Source organism: Schistocerca nitens, chromosome 5, assembly GCF_023898315.1.
Source record: "Schistocerca nitens isolate TAMUIC-IGC-003100 chromosome 5, iqSchNite1.1, whole genome shotgun sequence".
Taxonomy (NCBI): domain Eukaryota; kingdom Metazoa; phylum Arthropoda; class Insecta; order Orthoptera; family Acrididae; genus Schistocerca; species Schistocerca nitens.
Genome location: NC_064618.1, coordinates 355,891,737 through 355,908,776, shown reverse-complemented (window position 1 = coordinate 355,908,776; position 17,040 = coordinate 355,891,737). Strand labels below are relative to the sequence as shown.

The 17,040-nt window shown below is 36.2% G+C and overlaps 1 protein-coding gene across 1 annotated transcript in view; it reads left to right on the top strand.

Annotated features, from left to right (window-relative positions):
• Window positions 1-17,040, top strand: part of LOC126260454 (dynein axonemal heavy chain 6) — a 1,163,459-nt gene that overhangs the window by 312,552 nt on the left and 833,867 nt on the right. Inside the window, exons 52-53 of the mRNA XM_049957783.1 lie at window positions 4,571-4,828; window positions 9,527-9,736. Of these exons, the coding sequence (XP_049813740.1) occupies window positions 4,571-4,828; window positions 9,527-9,736 (468 nt within the window). The remainder of the gene's footprint in view (window positions 1-4,570; window positions 4,829-9,526; window positions 9,737-17,040) is intronic.

Genomic DNA, 17,040 nt, shown 5'->3' with positions numbered 1-17,040 from the left:
AGAGGCTCCTCTTCACTCATCTCTGTCAGTTGGTCAAATCTATTGCATATATGCAAAATATAACTGTCTGAATACCTCCTCCTCATAGCTGCCTTCTTGCCAACTGCCAGTTCCCATTCCCCATCACCCCACACCCTCCTCAACCTATCTAGTTTGTCCTTTGCATGTTGTAACTGCACCTGAAGGGCACAGATCTTACGCTCTTGCTCCTCTATCTGCTTATTTCTACTACAGATGCTGCATTCCCAGGAGAGGATCTCACTAGAATACCCACTGGCTTCCCCACTGAATTCCCCCCAATGAAAATACTTTGAACAAATCCCACACCGTAACCCACTACTCACAAACTTACGACAGAGCCCACACTTCTCATTCATGGTAAAATTTTACAGTTACTGAAAAAAACCGTATGTCTACTCTACCTAAGTTCAGTTACACCAGTAGAATTATTTATAGAAATAACAAAGGGGTCTCTAAATTCTCTGTCTACTATGAAAGCAACTACTTGTATTAATACTACTACACCGCAGCTAATACCAGTACCAACAAAACTTCATAAAATTATTAGCTAAAACCAAAAATTCAAGCAGCCACTGGAACACTCAATGAAGTTAAAACACTGAATGAAAATTTTACTGAAATATTTCACTAGAAACAATAACTCACTAGAAACTAACTCTTATGGGGTAAAGAGACCTTGCCCATTTTTTTCTGTTGAATAGTGTAGCCATTATTCCCCTCTCGCATGGTTTGATTTGATTTGATTTGATTTTTTAATGGCCCAGTTTTATCATACAGCACAAATTGTAAAATTCATATTGGACAGGTCAAAGATAAGTTACAATAATACATAGTATTAGCAAAATAGTAGGCAAATTAAAAATAGGTACCTATTACAGTTAATTTTGTTACGTATTCAGAAATTCTCTGACAGAATAGAAACAGTGATTTATTAGAAATGCCTTTAGTTAAGCTTTAAATATTAGATGAGTAGCATTTTTTATTTCCTCTGGTATCTTATTGTGTAGTATTACACCAATGTTAATTATGCTCCTCTGATAGGTGGTTGTTCTGTGATATTTCTGATGTATATTTGATTTCCCTCTGGTTCTGTAGCTGTGTACATTTTTGTTCTGTAGCAGTTTGCCTGTTTTCAGGAGGTAGTCCCTAGTGACCAAGATAGTTTCAGAAATTAATAAACTTGGAACATTTAGAACACCAAGTTCATTAAAATGGGATTTACAGGACTCCATCTTTTTAAGGTCACAAATTATTCTTGGAGCTCTTTTTTCCACTCTAAAAACCTTCACACTGTGAGTTGAGTATCCCCAGAAAACGATCCCATATCAGACTAGTGAGTGGAACTGTGCCTAGTATGCCTGGAGTACTGTTGTTTTGCTTGTTGTAGCCTTTAAAATTCTTAAGCCATAGCACACAGATGATAGTTTTCTAGACAAGTTATTTATATGTGTGTCCCACTGCAAGTCTTGCTGGACCAACAGACCCAAAAATTTTGTGACACTTAAATTTTCTATGGGATCATTTTCTAATTGTGCTTGAAGAGACATTTGATTAGTTGGATGAATTAAATGAAAATTGACACACACAGTTTTTTCAGTATTTATAACGAGTTTGTTTTTTGTGAACCACTCAGAAAGTATTTTCATAGAACTTTCTGCTGTGGACTGCGAAGTTTCTGGACTGTGAGCAATATGCTGGTGTCATCAGCAAACAGGATAGTTTTCGTGGGACTCATATATTCAACTAAGTTGTCCACATAAATAAGAAGAGTAGTGACCTAAGATTGAGCCCTGTGGTACACCATATTTTATTGGTAATTCTCTATAATTATTCATTTTGTTGAATTCATACTGAAATGATACTTTCTGCCTGCAGTTTTTTAGGTATGAACACAACCAGCTATGTGCTACACCTCTTACTCCTTGTCTTTCTAATTTTTTGATGTCCAGGACGTCAAAGGCTTTTGATAGATCTAGAAAAATACCTGCAGTTAATTTATGTTGATCAATGGATTTTAAAATGCAGTCTAAGAAATCTAAAATTGCTGTCTGTGTAGATTTAGAATTTCCAAATCCATGTTGTTGTACTGTAAGAGGTGCATATTTATTTATGAAACTTAAAAGCCTGTCATAGAAGAGTTTTTGTAGAATATTTGAGAAGTAACTTAACTGTGACATGGGTCGGTAGTTTGATATTTTTTTCAGAAGAACCTTTTTTTAGCAATGGTGAAACTTTCGCTATTTTAAAAATATCTGGAAATACACCAGTTTTTAAAGAGAGATTGAAAATTTTTGTCAAGGGGTTTGCTATGTGGTGATCTCATGTTTTTAATATGAAATCAGGTACATTATCTGGACCACTTGACATTTTATTGCTTAATGATTTAATTTTACTTATAATTTTATTGGGGTTTGTTTCATAAACATACATAGAAGCAGTCATAATTTTATTGGGGTTTGTTTCATAAACATACATAGAAGCAGTCGAGATCACTGACTTGCTGGAGAAACTTGGGACCGGTCCTTGACAGTGTACTTGAATGGGGTCTTCAGCAATTGAAGTGAAGTATTCATTGAAATTTTCCACAACTGAATTTGGGTCTGTGACTTTTGAGCCTTATAGTGTTAATGATACATTCTTTTTCTTTGGCGCTGAACTACAAGTTTCTTTCTTTATAACTCTCCACGTGGATCTCATTTTGTTAGATGAGTTCCTTATCAAATTGTCATTCCACATAATTTTCGCCTCTTTGACTACTCTACCATAGATTCTTTTGTTGGCTTTTGAATAATTTGCGAATTCTTGGGTTACTCTATATTTCTTACAACAGTATTGCAGAAATCTGTTTCTCTCACTGGAAATTTTTATGCCTTTAGTTACCCATTGCTTATTATTGTTAGGTTTTACTGTTTTTATTACTTTTGGATATGCTACATTAAAATAGTGAAGAAAGATGCTCCGAAAACTCATGTACATGCTATCGACATTGTTCTGATGCTTTCCCAGTTTTCCTTCGCCAGTAAGAGATAAAAATTCTAATGTTATCTTCAGAAAAGGTTCTTTTTTCAACTACTTTTTTGGAACTGCAACTACTTGTTGGCATTTCTATACACAGCAGCTGTGCCTCATGATCACTATAACCCATGCTCAGTACTCTGCTTGTGAATCTGTAATTTGTTCCTGAGATGAATATTTGGTCAATAATGGAATTTGTGCGTTCTGTTAATCTTGTTGGGCAGTGTATTGTGGGGATCATATTGAATGTGTTGGTCATATTTATCAAAGTATCTCTGGTGCTGCTGTCTTTTGAAAAATCAATATTGAAATCCCCATAAAGCACTATCTTCATATTTAGTGTACTGATCCTTTTCACCAGAACCTCTAGTTTATATGCCAACATTAGTGATTCATTGATGGAACTATGAAATCTTTATGTCCTGGTACTGTGAGGTGGCAAGGACAGCACATAAATAAGTTGGTCCACAGGTTACAAGGAAAGAACACTCCATTGGTAGCATGCAAAAAACAGTGTGCAGCTATGACATGAAAGTAGAAAAGTAAATCCACTTCTGGTAAAATGATAGAGTTCTCACGATAGTCCTATTGATGCCCTCAATCGGTGTTGGTGGATGTCTGGTCTATGCCTGGCACCATCAGGTGTAGGCAGGTTGATGTTTAGGTTGGTATCTTGTGGCTTGCTGTTTCTACATCCAGGAGAAGATTGCTACTGATAGAAGGGCTGCAGGGAGCAGCAGGTGTTGAGTCTGGAGTGAGAGCAAGTGCCTAGCTAGTGGCTGTGCAGTGCCTGAATTATTCCAGTGGATGGATTTTCAGGCTGGGTATGTGAGATGCAGATGCACATCAAGTGGTGTGTGGGCAGAATATAATGCCACGATTTTTGGTGCCAATGTCTGCTGCGCATACTGGTGGCGTGCAACCCTGGTACCTCTCGTGAATTCACTGTAATTTCAACAGGTACACAGAGGAACACTTATATTGCTCTTGTCCTCTTGTGTATACACAGCCGAAAGTTTGCTGTTGTAGCCTGGCATGTGCACAGTGCAGTGTAATTGCTGCATGTCTCTGGCTTGGCTTCGGTAGAGGACACTTATGGGTATGGCAGTCTGTCAGCTGTGGATGTTTTCTATGGTGTTATGTGGCCAGGCCAGTGGCTAGCACTACACAACCAAAAATAAAGAAAGGGGAACTACAGTTGTAGGCCAAAAGATGTTGTTTACATATTGATATCATAAAAAAGGAGTAGCCTAGGTAGATGTGAGGTAACAAGAATAATATAATTGCTTACCTTATATCAGATAACTGAATTATTAAAAAATAATGGAACAAGCTTTCACTCTTTGACAATAATGATAATGTATATTTGAACTAGTCTGTCCACTTCCCAACAGGCAACAGCACTGTTCAGAACAAAAAATGTGCAATGGTCATTGGTCACACCATGGCCACTTGACCCTCCTTTCCCTACTGCCTATACATTAAACATCTGTTTGTGTTTATAGTACTAATAATTTACTTATTTGTTTTTTAGCTGGAAATCACAAAATTTGAACTTTTAGATGAAGTTCTTAATGATGTCAAATTACGTCAACTTCTGTGGGAGAGTGTTGAAAAATGGGACAAGTTAATACAAGAGTGGTATGAAGCTGATTTCAGCACATTGGATCCAGAGGAAATGAATGTGACAACAATGCGCTTTATTAAGAACATTCTGCAACTGGAAAAAGGATTACCAGAAAATTTGATCCTTCCTCAGCTGAAATATAATGTTGAACTAATGAAAGATAAGGTATATTAATAACTGAATTAAAACAAAATTTGACTCTGTGTTCAATAGAATATACGTTTGCTATTGATATGATTTCAGCTAACTGTCTTAATTACTCTTATTCAACTATTCTGTTTATCACTCTGTATTAATAATTATGTTTTTCATATTCTATTCATAATGCTTTAATATGTCTGTTATGAAAATCAGACAGTCTGCTGAATCCATTCTCACTTGAAATAATGGTAATAATAATCATTAGTGGTTTGCAAGAAAAGATCCACTTAGAGGCAGTCAGTATAAAATACGACTGCCAGTTTTCCTGTATAAGTTTATGTAATTCAGAAACTTAACTAGCAGTGTTAAAATTAGATTGTGAAGTTGCATTGTACAGTTTGTTGTAAAAAATAATTATATAAATGTTTAGTTGTAAATTGTGGTTTATTGATCTCATGATATAAACTTGGTAAGTCATTTCACTCAGGCACAGTGGCACGTTAAAAATTTGTGTTTCTGTTGATCAATAATGCAGTATGGCCAATGAACTGCAAATAAACCAATATTAGTTAGTTTCATGTGCCATGGATTGTTTGCATGATAAATTTATTTATTTTTTATTTTTTTACACATGCACACAAACATCAATTAGTAATTCATAACTGCCACATTTTACACATTACAATGAATGATATCCTTCTATAATGTAGAAAAAAATAGATTGATACTTGCCCTAAAATTGAAACATTAAGTTACAGACAGGCACAATGAAAAGACACGCAAGGATTTGACCACAGCCTTCATCAGAAAAAGAAAGAGAAACACACCCCATTTATTTACACAAGAAAGCACACCCCAAACTTGGTACAAGCTGCCAGAGTTGGCAGTCGTGTGCATGAGGTGTGCTTGCTTGTGTGTGTGTGTGTGTGTGTGTTTATTTCTCATTCTTTTTCTGATGAAGACTGTGGCTGAAAGATAGTGAGTAAGTGCCTTTTAATTATGCCTGTCTGCAACTTAACATGTCATCTATATGGTAGGTAGCTGTCATCTTTTCCTACATTGTTGATATTCCAACCTGGAATTTCCATTTTTTGATATTCTTCTATGGAGTAGAAGGAACTGTCAAAGAGTAACTTGTTCCTTTTTTTCAAATTTTATCTTGCCTTCTGCCAGACAGTTTATGTCACAGGGTAAGTGACAAGATTTTTTTGTTGTAGCATTGTGCACCTTTTTGTGCTAAAGAGAGCCTTAATGTATTGTTCAGTATGCCATTTCTTTCCTTCAGGTATTGTAATTATGTTCATCACTGTTATTTCTAAACTGCAGTGGATTAAAGATGAGCTACCCAAGAACTTTGTTCCATATGACATTATTGAATGAAAGTATGCAATCTGTGTCAACTTACTGATTTGTCTCTCCCCAACATTTGCAATAATTCTAAGTGCAAACATGGCTGAAATAAATTGTTCCAAAATATGCATTTTCCAGTTTAAATTCTTATTAATATTTACGTTTAAGAGTTTTGAAGTTTCCATCCTATATATTATTTCCTCATCATATGTTACATGTAACATTGATTTAGTACTTCTGTATGTGCAGAACTGCATATGTTGTGTCTTTTTAAAATAGAGAGTGAGACCATTCAGAGAAAACCAGTCACTGTTCCTTTAAAAACATTCTTTATTCTTTCTTCTGTTGCTGCATGTATCTTGGATTGATTACAATAATAGTGTCATCAGCAAAAATAATTAACTCTGCTTGTGACCATAAAGATGATCTGTTGAGTTACAGACAGGCACAAGGAAAAGACTGTTACACAATATAACTTTAGGCCAAAGCCTTCTATAGCAAAGAAAACAAACGCACACACACACACACACACACACACACACACACACACACACACACACACATTCACACAAGCAAGCACTCCTCACACACACAATCACTACCACTGGCAGCTCGGACTGGAAGGAAGTCAGTCAGCTCCAGTCGGAGCTGCCACTGGTAACAGTGATGTGTGTGTGAGGTGTACTTGCTTGTGTGAAGTGTGTGTGTTTTCTCTACTGAAGTTGGCCAAAAGCTATTATAATGTGTAACAGTCTTTTTGTTGTATCTGTCTGCAACTCAGTGCGTCATCTTTACAGTTAGTAGCACTCTATCTTTTCCTAATGTTGCCGATATTCCAACCTGGAGTTTCCATTGTTTAATTCTACTTGTTGTATATTAGACAGAAGATTGTTTACATATGTGAGGAGCAATAGCAGACCTAAGACTAATCCTGGGGTAACCCCACACTTGATTGCTCCCAGTCAGAATAATCTTCCCTGACTACATTGGTTGAATTACTTAGTGCAATTTTCTGCATTCTTTTGGTTACATGTGACATTATCCATCGGATGGCTATTCCATTCAGTCCCATAAAAATCTCAGCTTATTTAGGAGAATATTGTAATTCACACAACCAAGTGCAAAAATCAAACAATGGAAAATCCAGGATGGAATGTAATAATACCAGAAAAGGAAAGTTGCTACTCACCATATAGTGAAGATGTTGAGTCACGATAGGCACAATAAAAAGATTCACATAATTAAAGCTTTCGGCCATTAAGGCCTTTGTCAGCAGTAGACACACACACACACACACACGCAAACTCACACACATAAACGCAACTTGCACACACGTCTGCAGTCTCAGAGAGCTGAGACCACACTGCAAACAGCGGCACCAATGCATGATGGGAGTGGCGACTGGGTGGGGGTAAGGAGGAGGCTGGGGCAGGGAGTGGGAGGGATAGTATGATGGGAGTGACGGACAGTCAAGTGTTGCAGTTTAGACAGAGGGCAGGAGAGAAGGTGCGGAGGGGGGATGGGGTAAGTAGCGGAAAGGAGAGAAATACAAGAAATTTAAAAGACTGGATGTGGCAGTGAAATGACAGCTGTGTAGTGCTGGAATGGGAACAGGGAGGGACTGGATGGGTGAGGACAGGTTGAGGCCAGGAGGGTTATGGGAACGTAGGATGTATGGCAGAGAAAGATTCCACCTGTGAAATTCAGAAAAGCTGGTGTTGGTGGGAAGGATCCATACGGCACAGGCTGTGAAGCAGTTATTAAGATGAGGGATATCATGTTTGGCAGCATGTTCAGCAACAGGGTGGTCCACTTGTTTCTTGACCAAAGTTTGTCGGTGGCTGTTCATGCGGACAGACAGCTTGTTGGTTGTCGTGCCTACATAGAATGCAGCACAGAGGTTGCAGCTTAACTTGTAAATCACATGACTTGTTTCATAGGTGGCCCTGCCTTTGATGGGATAGGTGATGTTAGTGACTGGACTGGAGTAGGTGGTGGTAGGAGTGCCAACCACGTGCCATAGATATGTCACAGAAAATACCATCTAGTGCTGCGTAGTTATTTAATGCTTGGAAAACTTGGTGAGAAATGTGTAAACAGCATTCTCAATAGAGCAGCTCTTATGTAGAATACATTACCTCAAAAGTTTGGAAAAAGATGTTTGTAGCAAAATAGGTTGGTAGTTATTGACAGCTTTCCTATCAACTTTCTGATAACAGGGTTTAATAATGGAATATTTTAATCTCTCTGGAAAAATATCTTGAGTTAATGATGCATTACATATTTCAGACAAGTCAGCCCTTATTAAGTGGAAACCGTTCCTTAGTACTCTGTTGGAAACACCATCAAATACAAACAACTTTTACTTTGGAGAGAATATACAGGAAAAGAAAGGAAAGGAAACCCCATGAGCAGGCCCTGAAGACTACACGATGGCCGACTGATCACCATATGATCCTCAGTCATTCATCATTGGAAACAGTATGGAGGGGCATGGGGGTCACAACACTGTTGTCAGTGTTTCTACTTTGGAACAACCACGTATCTCCTCAGTTATTTCCCTTCTCCTTTCTATGGTACTGTACTTTAATCTTCTAGTAATTAGTAAAAAATTCATTGTTTATGTAGTCTCCCTCTGAATTGTAACATTACTCAAGGATAATTTCTGTTTTTGTTTTCATATGAGTTACATTATTCCATGTCACAAATAAATCACCAGGATGTGGAAAGAGTCAAGTTTTGAGCACACACACACACACACACAAACACACACACACACACACACACACACACACACACACACACACACACACACACATAAAAACCAGAGGGGAAAGAGTGAGAGAAAGTGAGTGAGGGGGGAATGGAATGATCATGACTTCAAATTCTAGGTAGCTGTGGAGTATCAACTGCACAAAATATATTGAATCACATTTTGTAGAAAATATGTGAATTAATGTAAGCAAAAACAGTAATATTTAGGAGGTAATTTTATAAGCACTGTAAACAAATTCAAAATAACTACACTGCTGGAAATGTAATCGTCCAATATCTATCAGCCATACACATAGAGTGACACTTAATCTTTAGCTTTCAGTACTGATACTCTAAATCCCTTCTTTAGTGGATAAAAACAAATTTATGAATTGATACTGAAGACAACACAAGTGCTTGTTGATTCTAGTATGATCAATAATATTGCCCACCATAGATATTTTGGTGAGGTATAGCATCTTAACCATGCTTCACATTTAGATAGTACGATTTTTACATGATGATGTTCCTCATCCTTATCCCAGATCATTCTTATTTATTTATAAATATATAGTGTATCTATACCAATTAGTAACATACAGACATATTTATTTTTAGATGGCAGTGGTCACATATTTACGTAATCCATCATTAAAACCACGTCATTGGCTCCAAATAGAAGGTGTACTGAAGTATAAATTTCCTACAGAAGAGCCTATTACATTGCGTTTGTTGGAATGTATAGGAGTTTTCACATTTCCAGATGAACTTCAAGAAATTTCGGGGCAGGCAAGCTCTGAATCTGGATTGGAGTCATTGCTACAGAAAGTAAGTATGCAAAAGGACAACTATTTATAGAGCATGAAACATACATTAATACTGTAGTTTTTCTTGTGGAATGATCTGAGCTGTATACTTTGCTGCATATTGGCATACCAGATTTATTATGTTGCACTTTTATCTTTTGCTTCTCAGTCTTTCTCAGCATTTTCTCTATGATGAATAGAAGTAATATGGAATTCTCAAATAGAAGTAAATTAGAGTTCTCATTGTTAACATCTCCATAGTCAGAATTTTTGTTTTCCTTGTCATTCTGTGTCCCAGTGTCTTTGGTGATTGAATGGAATTAAATAACATGACCACTAGCATGTATTTTGGTGTTTATGGAGGCAGTGGTATACAGTTCCACAACATACTGGGCTACTGAGTAAACTGAGGTTGTTTTTATAACATCATTATAAAGTAGAATTGAGGAATGTTTGGTGAAGATTACCAAGGCATGCCCCTATGTCTTTTAAAAAGATAATTTTGCCTGCATTTCTTCAGCTGCTTTATAAAATTATCCATTTGGCTTTGGGCAGATCTGTCAAAACATTATATCAATTAATATAATGGAATAAAATTTGTAAGTACAATCATGCTGGAGAGACCTGGGATGCAAACCAATCAGACAGTTTAGATATTACTTAAAATGCAACATATACCCACATATCCTTAAAAATGAAGTACTTCACTATGCAAGTTATGAGGTATATTTGAAAAACAAGGGTAATTCCTGTATTAAAAAAAAATATATACATGTTAGAAAAAGTTTCTTTCAGCAGTTTTAGTTTCGTACTATTAGAATAAAAAAATGTTTTAGAGTTAACTGTAAAGTGTTATTCCTAATATTTTTTTAAATGTTATTTTCTTTGTGTAATCTCTTTGAAGTTTAATTAAGCTGTTTGTGACTGTCACCTGACAAAATATGTGTTATTCACACTTCATAATTTACAAAAGGTTATGAGCCCAAGTCATGTCTAAAAGAACAAAATACCATTTTTTTAAAAAAGGAAGTTGATTCCATCCAGACTGAAGAATTTTTTGTTGAAATGAGTTGTACAGTAGGAACTTGGGTACAGATGGAGAGTATAAATAGAATATTGATAAACTTGAAGGGCCTGATAATTGGAAAAATGGAAATGACACATCTCTATGGTACTCCTTTCACATGAACTTGAAGACATTGCTATTGGTATGTGCAAATCTGTTGTGTTGCCTGAGGAACCTGCAAGTGAACAGAAGGCAGTGTATGCAGAATGGCAAAAAAATAACACAAAATCAGCAAGTCTGATAGCAAGTATGCTAAGCAGATCAGCTGCTAAACTTGTGTTGATGTGCAAAAATACGAAAGAAATATGGGGCAAACTATGTGCATGATTTGAAACTAGCATCATGCAGTGCTAGAACGTGTTAAGTGAAAACTTTTTTGGATCAAAATCTGATGAAATAGAAGATATTAGCACACATGTGGCTAAGCAGCAATTGTTGTTTGTAGAGCTAAATGATGAATTAATAATACATGAAGAGAATATGTTGCCTGAAAGAATATGAAATGGTCAAATTTTTTCTATGATGGGAAAGGAATAGGCCTGTGATTATTTTAAAGATCTCTGGGAGACAATACCAGCAGAAAATCAGAGTTTTAACTTCCTTACTGAAAAACTTTGTACAACTGAAATTCATCAACAAAATGCAGTGGACATAACAGCCACTGTCATTTCTAACATATGGAAGAAGAATATGTCAAAAAAGTGAGAAAAACAAAAATTTCCATGCGGTAAATTTAAACAACTAAGTCAGTAGGCAGCAGAGTATCCACTGAGTGCTGTTGACTCAGTGCTGTTGACTCAGTACTGCACAGCAAGAAGCGAAGGTGCACAGAAACACTGCATTTACTGTGTGTTAGAGGACCTTGGGAAAGTGCAGAAAGGGCATCATTTACAATGGTTACAGGATGAACACAGAAAGAGAGTAGACATAGGAACAATCAGTGTTTTAGTTGTAAACTATCATAGCCATATTGAAAAAGAACCAGAACTCCAAACACTAACATAAAACACTGAAGCCCAAATCGATATGGGTTCGGAAAGCTGCTAAAGCTGGAAATACACTCAGCCAAAATTTTTACAAAGGGCCTAACTGTGTTCAGAAATGCTAGATTAAATACAGTTGGTGCTGGAGTACTTATTGCTGTAATAATCAATTTGCCTTGTAGTGAAACTGAAGTAGATAGTTCCTGTGAGTTAGTGTGGGTAGACATTATATTTGACAACTGGAATAAATTAATCATTGATTCCTTTTACTAATCTCCCAATTCAGAAGATATAGTTTCTGAACAGTTCAAAGAAAAGTTGAGTATCATTTCAAACAGGTACCCCATCCATATAATTATAGTTAGTGGTGACTTCAATCTACCTTTGACACATTGACGAAAATACATGATTTAAATCAGTGGTAGGCATAAAATGTTGACCAAAATTGTAGTGAATGCCTTCTCAGAAAATTATTTTGAACAACTAGTTCAGGAGCCCATCTGAGGTGTAAAAGGTTGTGCAAACATACATCTATTAAAATAAGCCGATAAAAATTCACTTGACACCTTGTTAAGAGACAATCTCCACTCATTCCAGTGTGTCCAGTGGAACATATGTGATTTAGATTCAAAGAAGTAGTATTGATGGCAGTTGAGAGAGATATAGCAAGTTCCTCGCATGAACGAAAGAGCCTTGGAATATCAGAACAGCTGTGTGGATGGATTGAAGAGTTATTAGCAAACAGAACACAGCATGTTGTTCTCAATGAAGAGACATCTATGGATGTTAAAGTAACCTCTGGCATGCCGCAGGGGAGTGTTATGGGACCATTGCTTTTCATAATATATAGAAATGACCTAGTAGATAGTGTTGGAAGTTCCATGTGGCTTGTGCACAACAGAGGACGTCAAATTGATTCCATATTTTTAGATTTCCAGAAGGCTTTTGACATCATTCCTCACAAGTGACTTCAATTTCATGCCTATGGAGTACCATTGCAGTTGTGTGACTGGATCCATGACTTCCTATCAGAAAGGTCACAATTTGTAATAATTGGTGGAAAGTCATTGAGGAAAGTGGATGTAGATCTGGTGTTCCCCAATGAAATGTTATAGGCCACCTTTTGTCCCTGATCTACATGAATGATTGAGGAGACAATCTGAACAGCCCTCATTGAATGTTTTCCGATGATCCAAACTGTTCGTCTGATCTATTGCACTCATATGAAAACAAAAACAAGGTGCAAGCTGTTAATGAAGAAATGGAATTTGATGTGAAGAAGGCCTTTTTGAATGGAATACTTCAAGATGTAATGTATATGGGGCAACCAGAAGGCTTCAAAGATAATAACTCATTGAGTGTGTGTCTTGAAATAGAGTCTCCAAGGACTGAGACAAGCACCACATTGCTGGAACAAACATTTTATGGGAGGCATGAATAAAGCTGTATTTTAAAAAAAGTGCTGCAGATCCTTGTTTGTTTTATCATAACTGCAATGAAAAGAGTTTATGCAGAAATTTACATAGGTGATGATCTAATTGTTGACAACAACAAAGAAGGAATTACAGTTTTCTGAATACTTTAAAATGTGAATTTGATACAACAGTGAGAATCCTTGACAATTTCCAAATAAAGCAAAATAAAGCTGGAGCGATCATGGTAAGTCAAGCAAAATACATGAGACAAATACTGACATGATTTTGAAGGGCAGACTCCAACATGATTTCAACTCCAGTTGGATATGAAGAAAATGGTCAAGGTGAAGCAGTTTCTCTCAACAACAACTTGTCCAGACATAAATTTTGCAGTGATTAAAGCTGCTCAAACTGTGGAAAAACCAACTACATTGGAATTGAGTGAAACACATATTCTGATACCTGAAAGGTACATTGAATTATGGTATTATTTATAACAGAGAAGAAAATTTGAGAATTTACAGTGCTGCTGATTTTGCTGGGCACAAGTGGACAAGACGTTCAACAACCAGCGTGTGGCAAAGTACTCTCATGTGGCAATATCATGGAAAAATCAGTTACAAAAATTGGTGGCTATATTTAAAACAGAAGCAGAAATTATTTCAGCAAATGAAGCTGCCAAAGAATTAGTATGGTTCGTAATTTGTTAAATGAATGAGTTGAAATGACTGGACAACCTCCAACACTTTATGTAGACAATGCCAGTGCATTAGAATTGCCAAATCCCTGAATATCATTGTCAATTAAAATGTGCAGAGGTCCAATGCTTCTGTTTTTGAAAGATTTCTGATTGGTGAAGTTATGGTGAAACATAGAGATGGAAAGAATCAGTTAACTGTTTTTCTGACAAAGTTACTTGAGTGAGTTTGAAATAATTTGTTGCATGTAGAGACTGGAGTGCAGGAAGTCAAACAGTAACTGTTTATTTGACTGATTTTTGGTTTTTCCTTTTAGAGAAAGTGCTTTGATAAAAGGTACAATTTTGTAATGTTCACCACAAAGTGTTATTCCTTTATTTTTTTGAAATTGTTTTTATGTTATCTCTATGAAGTTTGTTTTTTAGTTATGAAGTAAAGCTGAATGTCAATGAATCCTGAGAAAATCTATCCTTAATAAATAAAACTGTTGTTCTGACTTAATAATTTACAACACATGCAAATCAATTTCACTTTTAGACATGATCGTTGAGAACTTCTGACCACTTTTTACTATGTTGCTCCAACATTTTCACCCCTTTTGCATAGACGTTCACCACATGGAAACCGAACAAGTTGTCACAGTCTTGAGTTGCTCACCACTTCTGGCCATTGTCTGCCAAGCCACTGTTTTGTGCGCAAGAGGGGAGCAGGACAACAGGGTAGATGGTCAAAAAGTTCCAGATACAAGAACAGCATCTTATCTTTGGTATGGGTAAATATATGTGGACACATGTCATGTAGGAGGACAGTTGTGACTGGCACACCTCAGTTCAGTGACTGTGTCACAGTACAAATTCTGTGAAGTCAATCAAAACCTTTGCCTAACCATTCCTTTACTTATTTTCACAGACTAAAAAATAAGTACAATTGCTGATGAGTTAGAGCACTTGTAGGTGCTTTTTCACACAACATTTAAATTACAGCACAAATTTCACAGCTAGTGGAAGCAACGATTTTCAAAGCCTGCATTCACGCAAACTTTTTATGAGCTTCCAACACTGAAGTGTAATGAAACAGCCATTAGTCTCTGAAAATGCCTTGTAGCATCCAATGAATGTTAGAATTATGTCATAGATGAGGTATATTTTAAAATTAAGCATTATCATCCAAATTCCTATCAAACTGATTCAGTGAATTTCACATAAAAGTTCATATTGAATTTTGATTATTCTGGTCAAACCATACTCACAGGTATTTCAAAGGACTCATCCAAGGCCAATAGTGGTGAGCAGTTAAAAATATTTGTAAGATTATTTTTTTTCGTTTGCCAGCAATAAGTTATGTATGATTCTCAATATCATGTAAGTAAAAACAATTGGAAGCTGAAGAAGGCACCATGCTAAAAAATTAATAATGAGTAATCAAAGCTGAAAAATTACTAAAAGAAAGCAGAAACTGAGTACTAACTAACTTAGACAAGGATTACTATAGTTTGGATCAAATACGAGTACACTGTTTGTTCAGTACCACCAAGTGAGGATATAGGTAAGAATGCACTGATACACTAATGTTTCTTCCGCAGATTAACAAGAACATGGAAAAATTTAAAACATTAATTGAAAATCTGATCACAGATATATACACTTATACATATGTAACTGCATAAGATGTTATATAGCTAACCATTCTCACAGGAATATAATTTACAAGTCTTACTTATACAGACTGCATTACCACATGGAAGCTCAGTTTAAATCAGGTATTAAGTAACATTCGTGTTATGTAATATAGTTAACCACATGTACACTAGTTGATTTAAAAACACAAAGGATAATATTGTTGCTCTGTGCTGCCCAATTGTTATAAAGGGTTGCCAACATAATTTAGTGTTTCATCATGTGTGCAGCAGTAGTTGTAGTACTTTGTTAGTGGATATGTATTGGACATTTTAAAATGGTTCAAATGGCTCTAAGCACTATGGGACTTAACATCTGAGGTCATCAGTCCCCTAGACTTAGAACTACCTAAACCTAACTAACCTAAGGACATCACATACATCCATGCCCGAGGCAGGATTCGAACCTGCGACCGCAGCAGCAGTGCAGTTCTGGACTGAAGCCTCCAGAACTGCTTGGCTACAGTGGCCAGCTTGGGCATTTTATCTGACTTTCAAGTCACAAAATGTGCTTAATGAAAGTGATGATAATGAGGACCATAAAGCATTGGAATAGGTCATAATTGTGTGAGTGGTTTGCTTAGTCTGTGTTCTTTTATGTTTTGACTCTAGTTTCACATGAATTACTAACTTTTCAAATGTCAAAATGCAGTATTGTCACTAGCTTACACATGGGAATTTTGTGACTTAACATTAATAACAAATACAATCCTAAATATTAATTGTTATTTTGTAACAAAGTCATTAAATTATTTTTTTCACAGTAAATGTGAGACTTGGTTTGACCTATGAGGCAGGTGGTGTAATTATAAATTTGATTTTCACAAATATCAATTTTTCCCAAACTTTGTTTCAAAACTTTGGGCTCTTATGGTTTCCATTGCCTCCAGTGTATTTACTTGTTACATGTAGACACCTGACAGAACCTTCGTGTATGTGAAATGCTTCATAATTATTTATGAAGCAAATATGACTATGATCACATAGGTTGGATGGTAGGAAAACGGATTGTAAACTTCAGTTCAACCAAAGGATATTGTTAAATTGTAATCTGTCTATAGACGAGACTGCTTGCAAAACACTTATATAGCCCATTCCAGTATATTGCTCAGCTTTATTGGATGCACAGCAGGTGGGAATAACATGGAAACATTGAATATATGCAAAGGAGATGATCACAGTGTTATTTGACTAATGAGAAAATTAAAAACTTATAGCGGCAGATGCTGCAAGATAATGCCAACTATCCAATGAAAGCTTACTTTCAGTGTTCAAGAACAAGTATTAGTGAAGATGCCCATATGGACTGTGGTGGAAAGATTAATTAGTTGTTATTCCTGTGAGGTTTATATGAATGGAACAGAAATGAACCATAATATGTGACAAAATGGGAAGTACCTTCTGCAGTGCATTTCACTTAAGATGTAGATGCATAAGAAAAGAAAGTGCAAAATTCCTAAGCAGGGATGGGTAGAGGACACATTTAAGG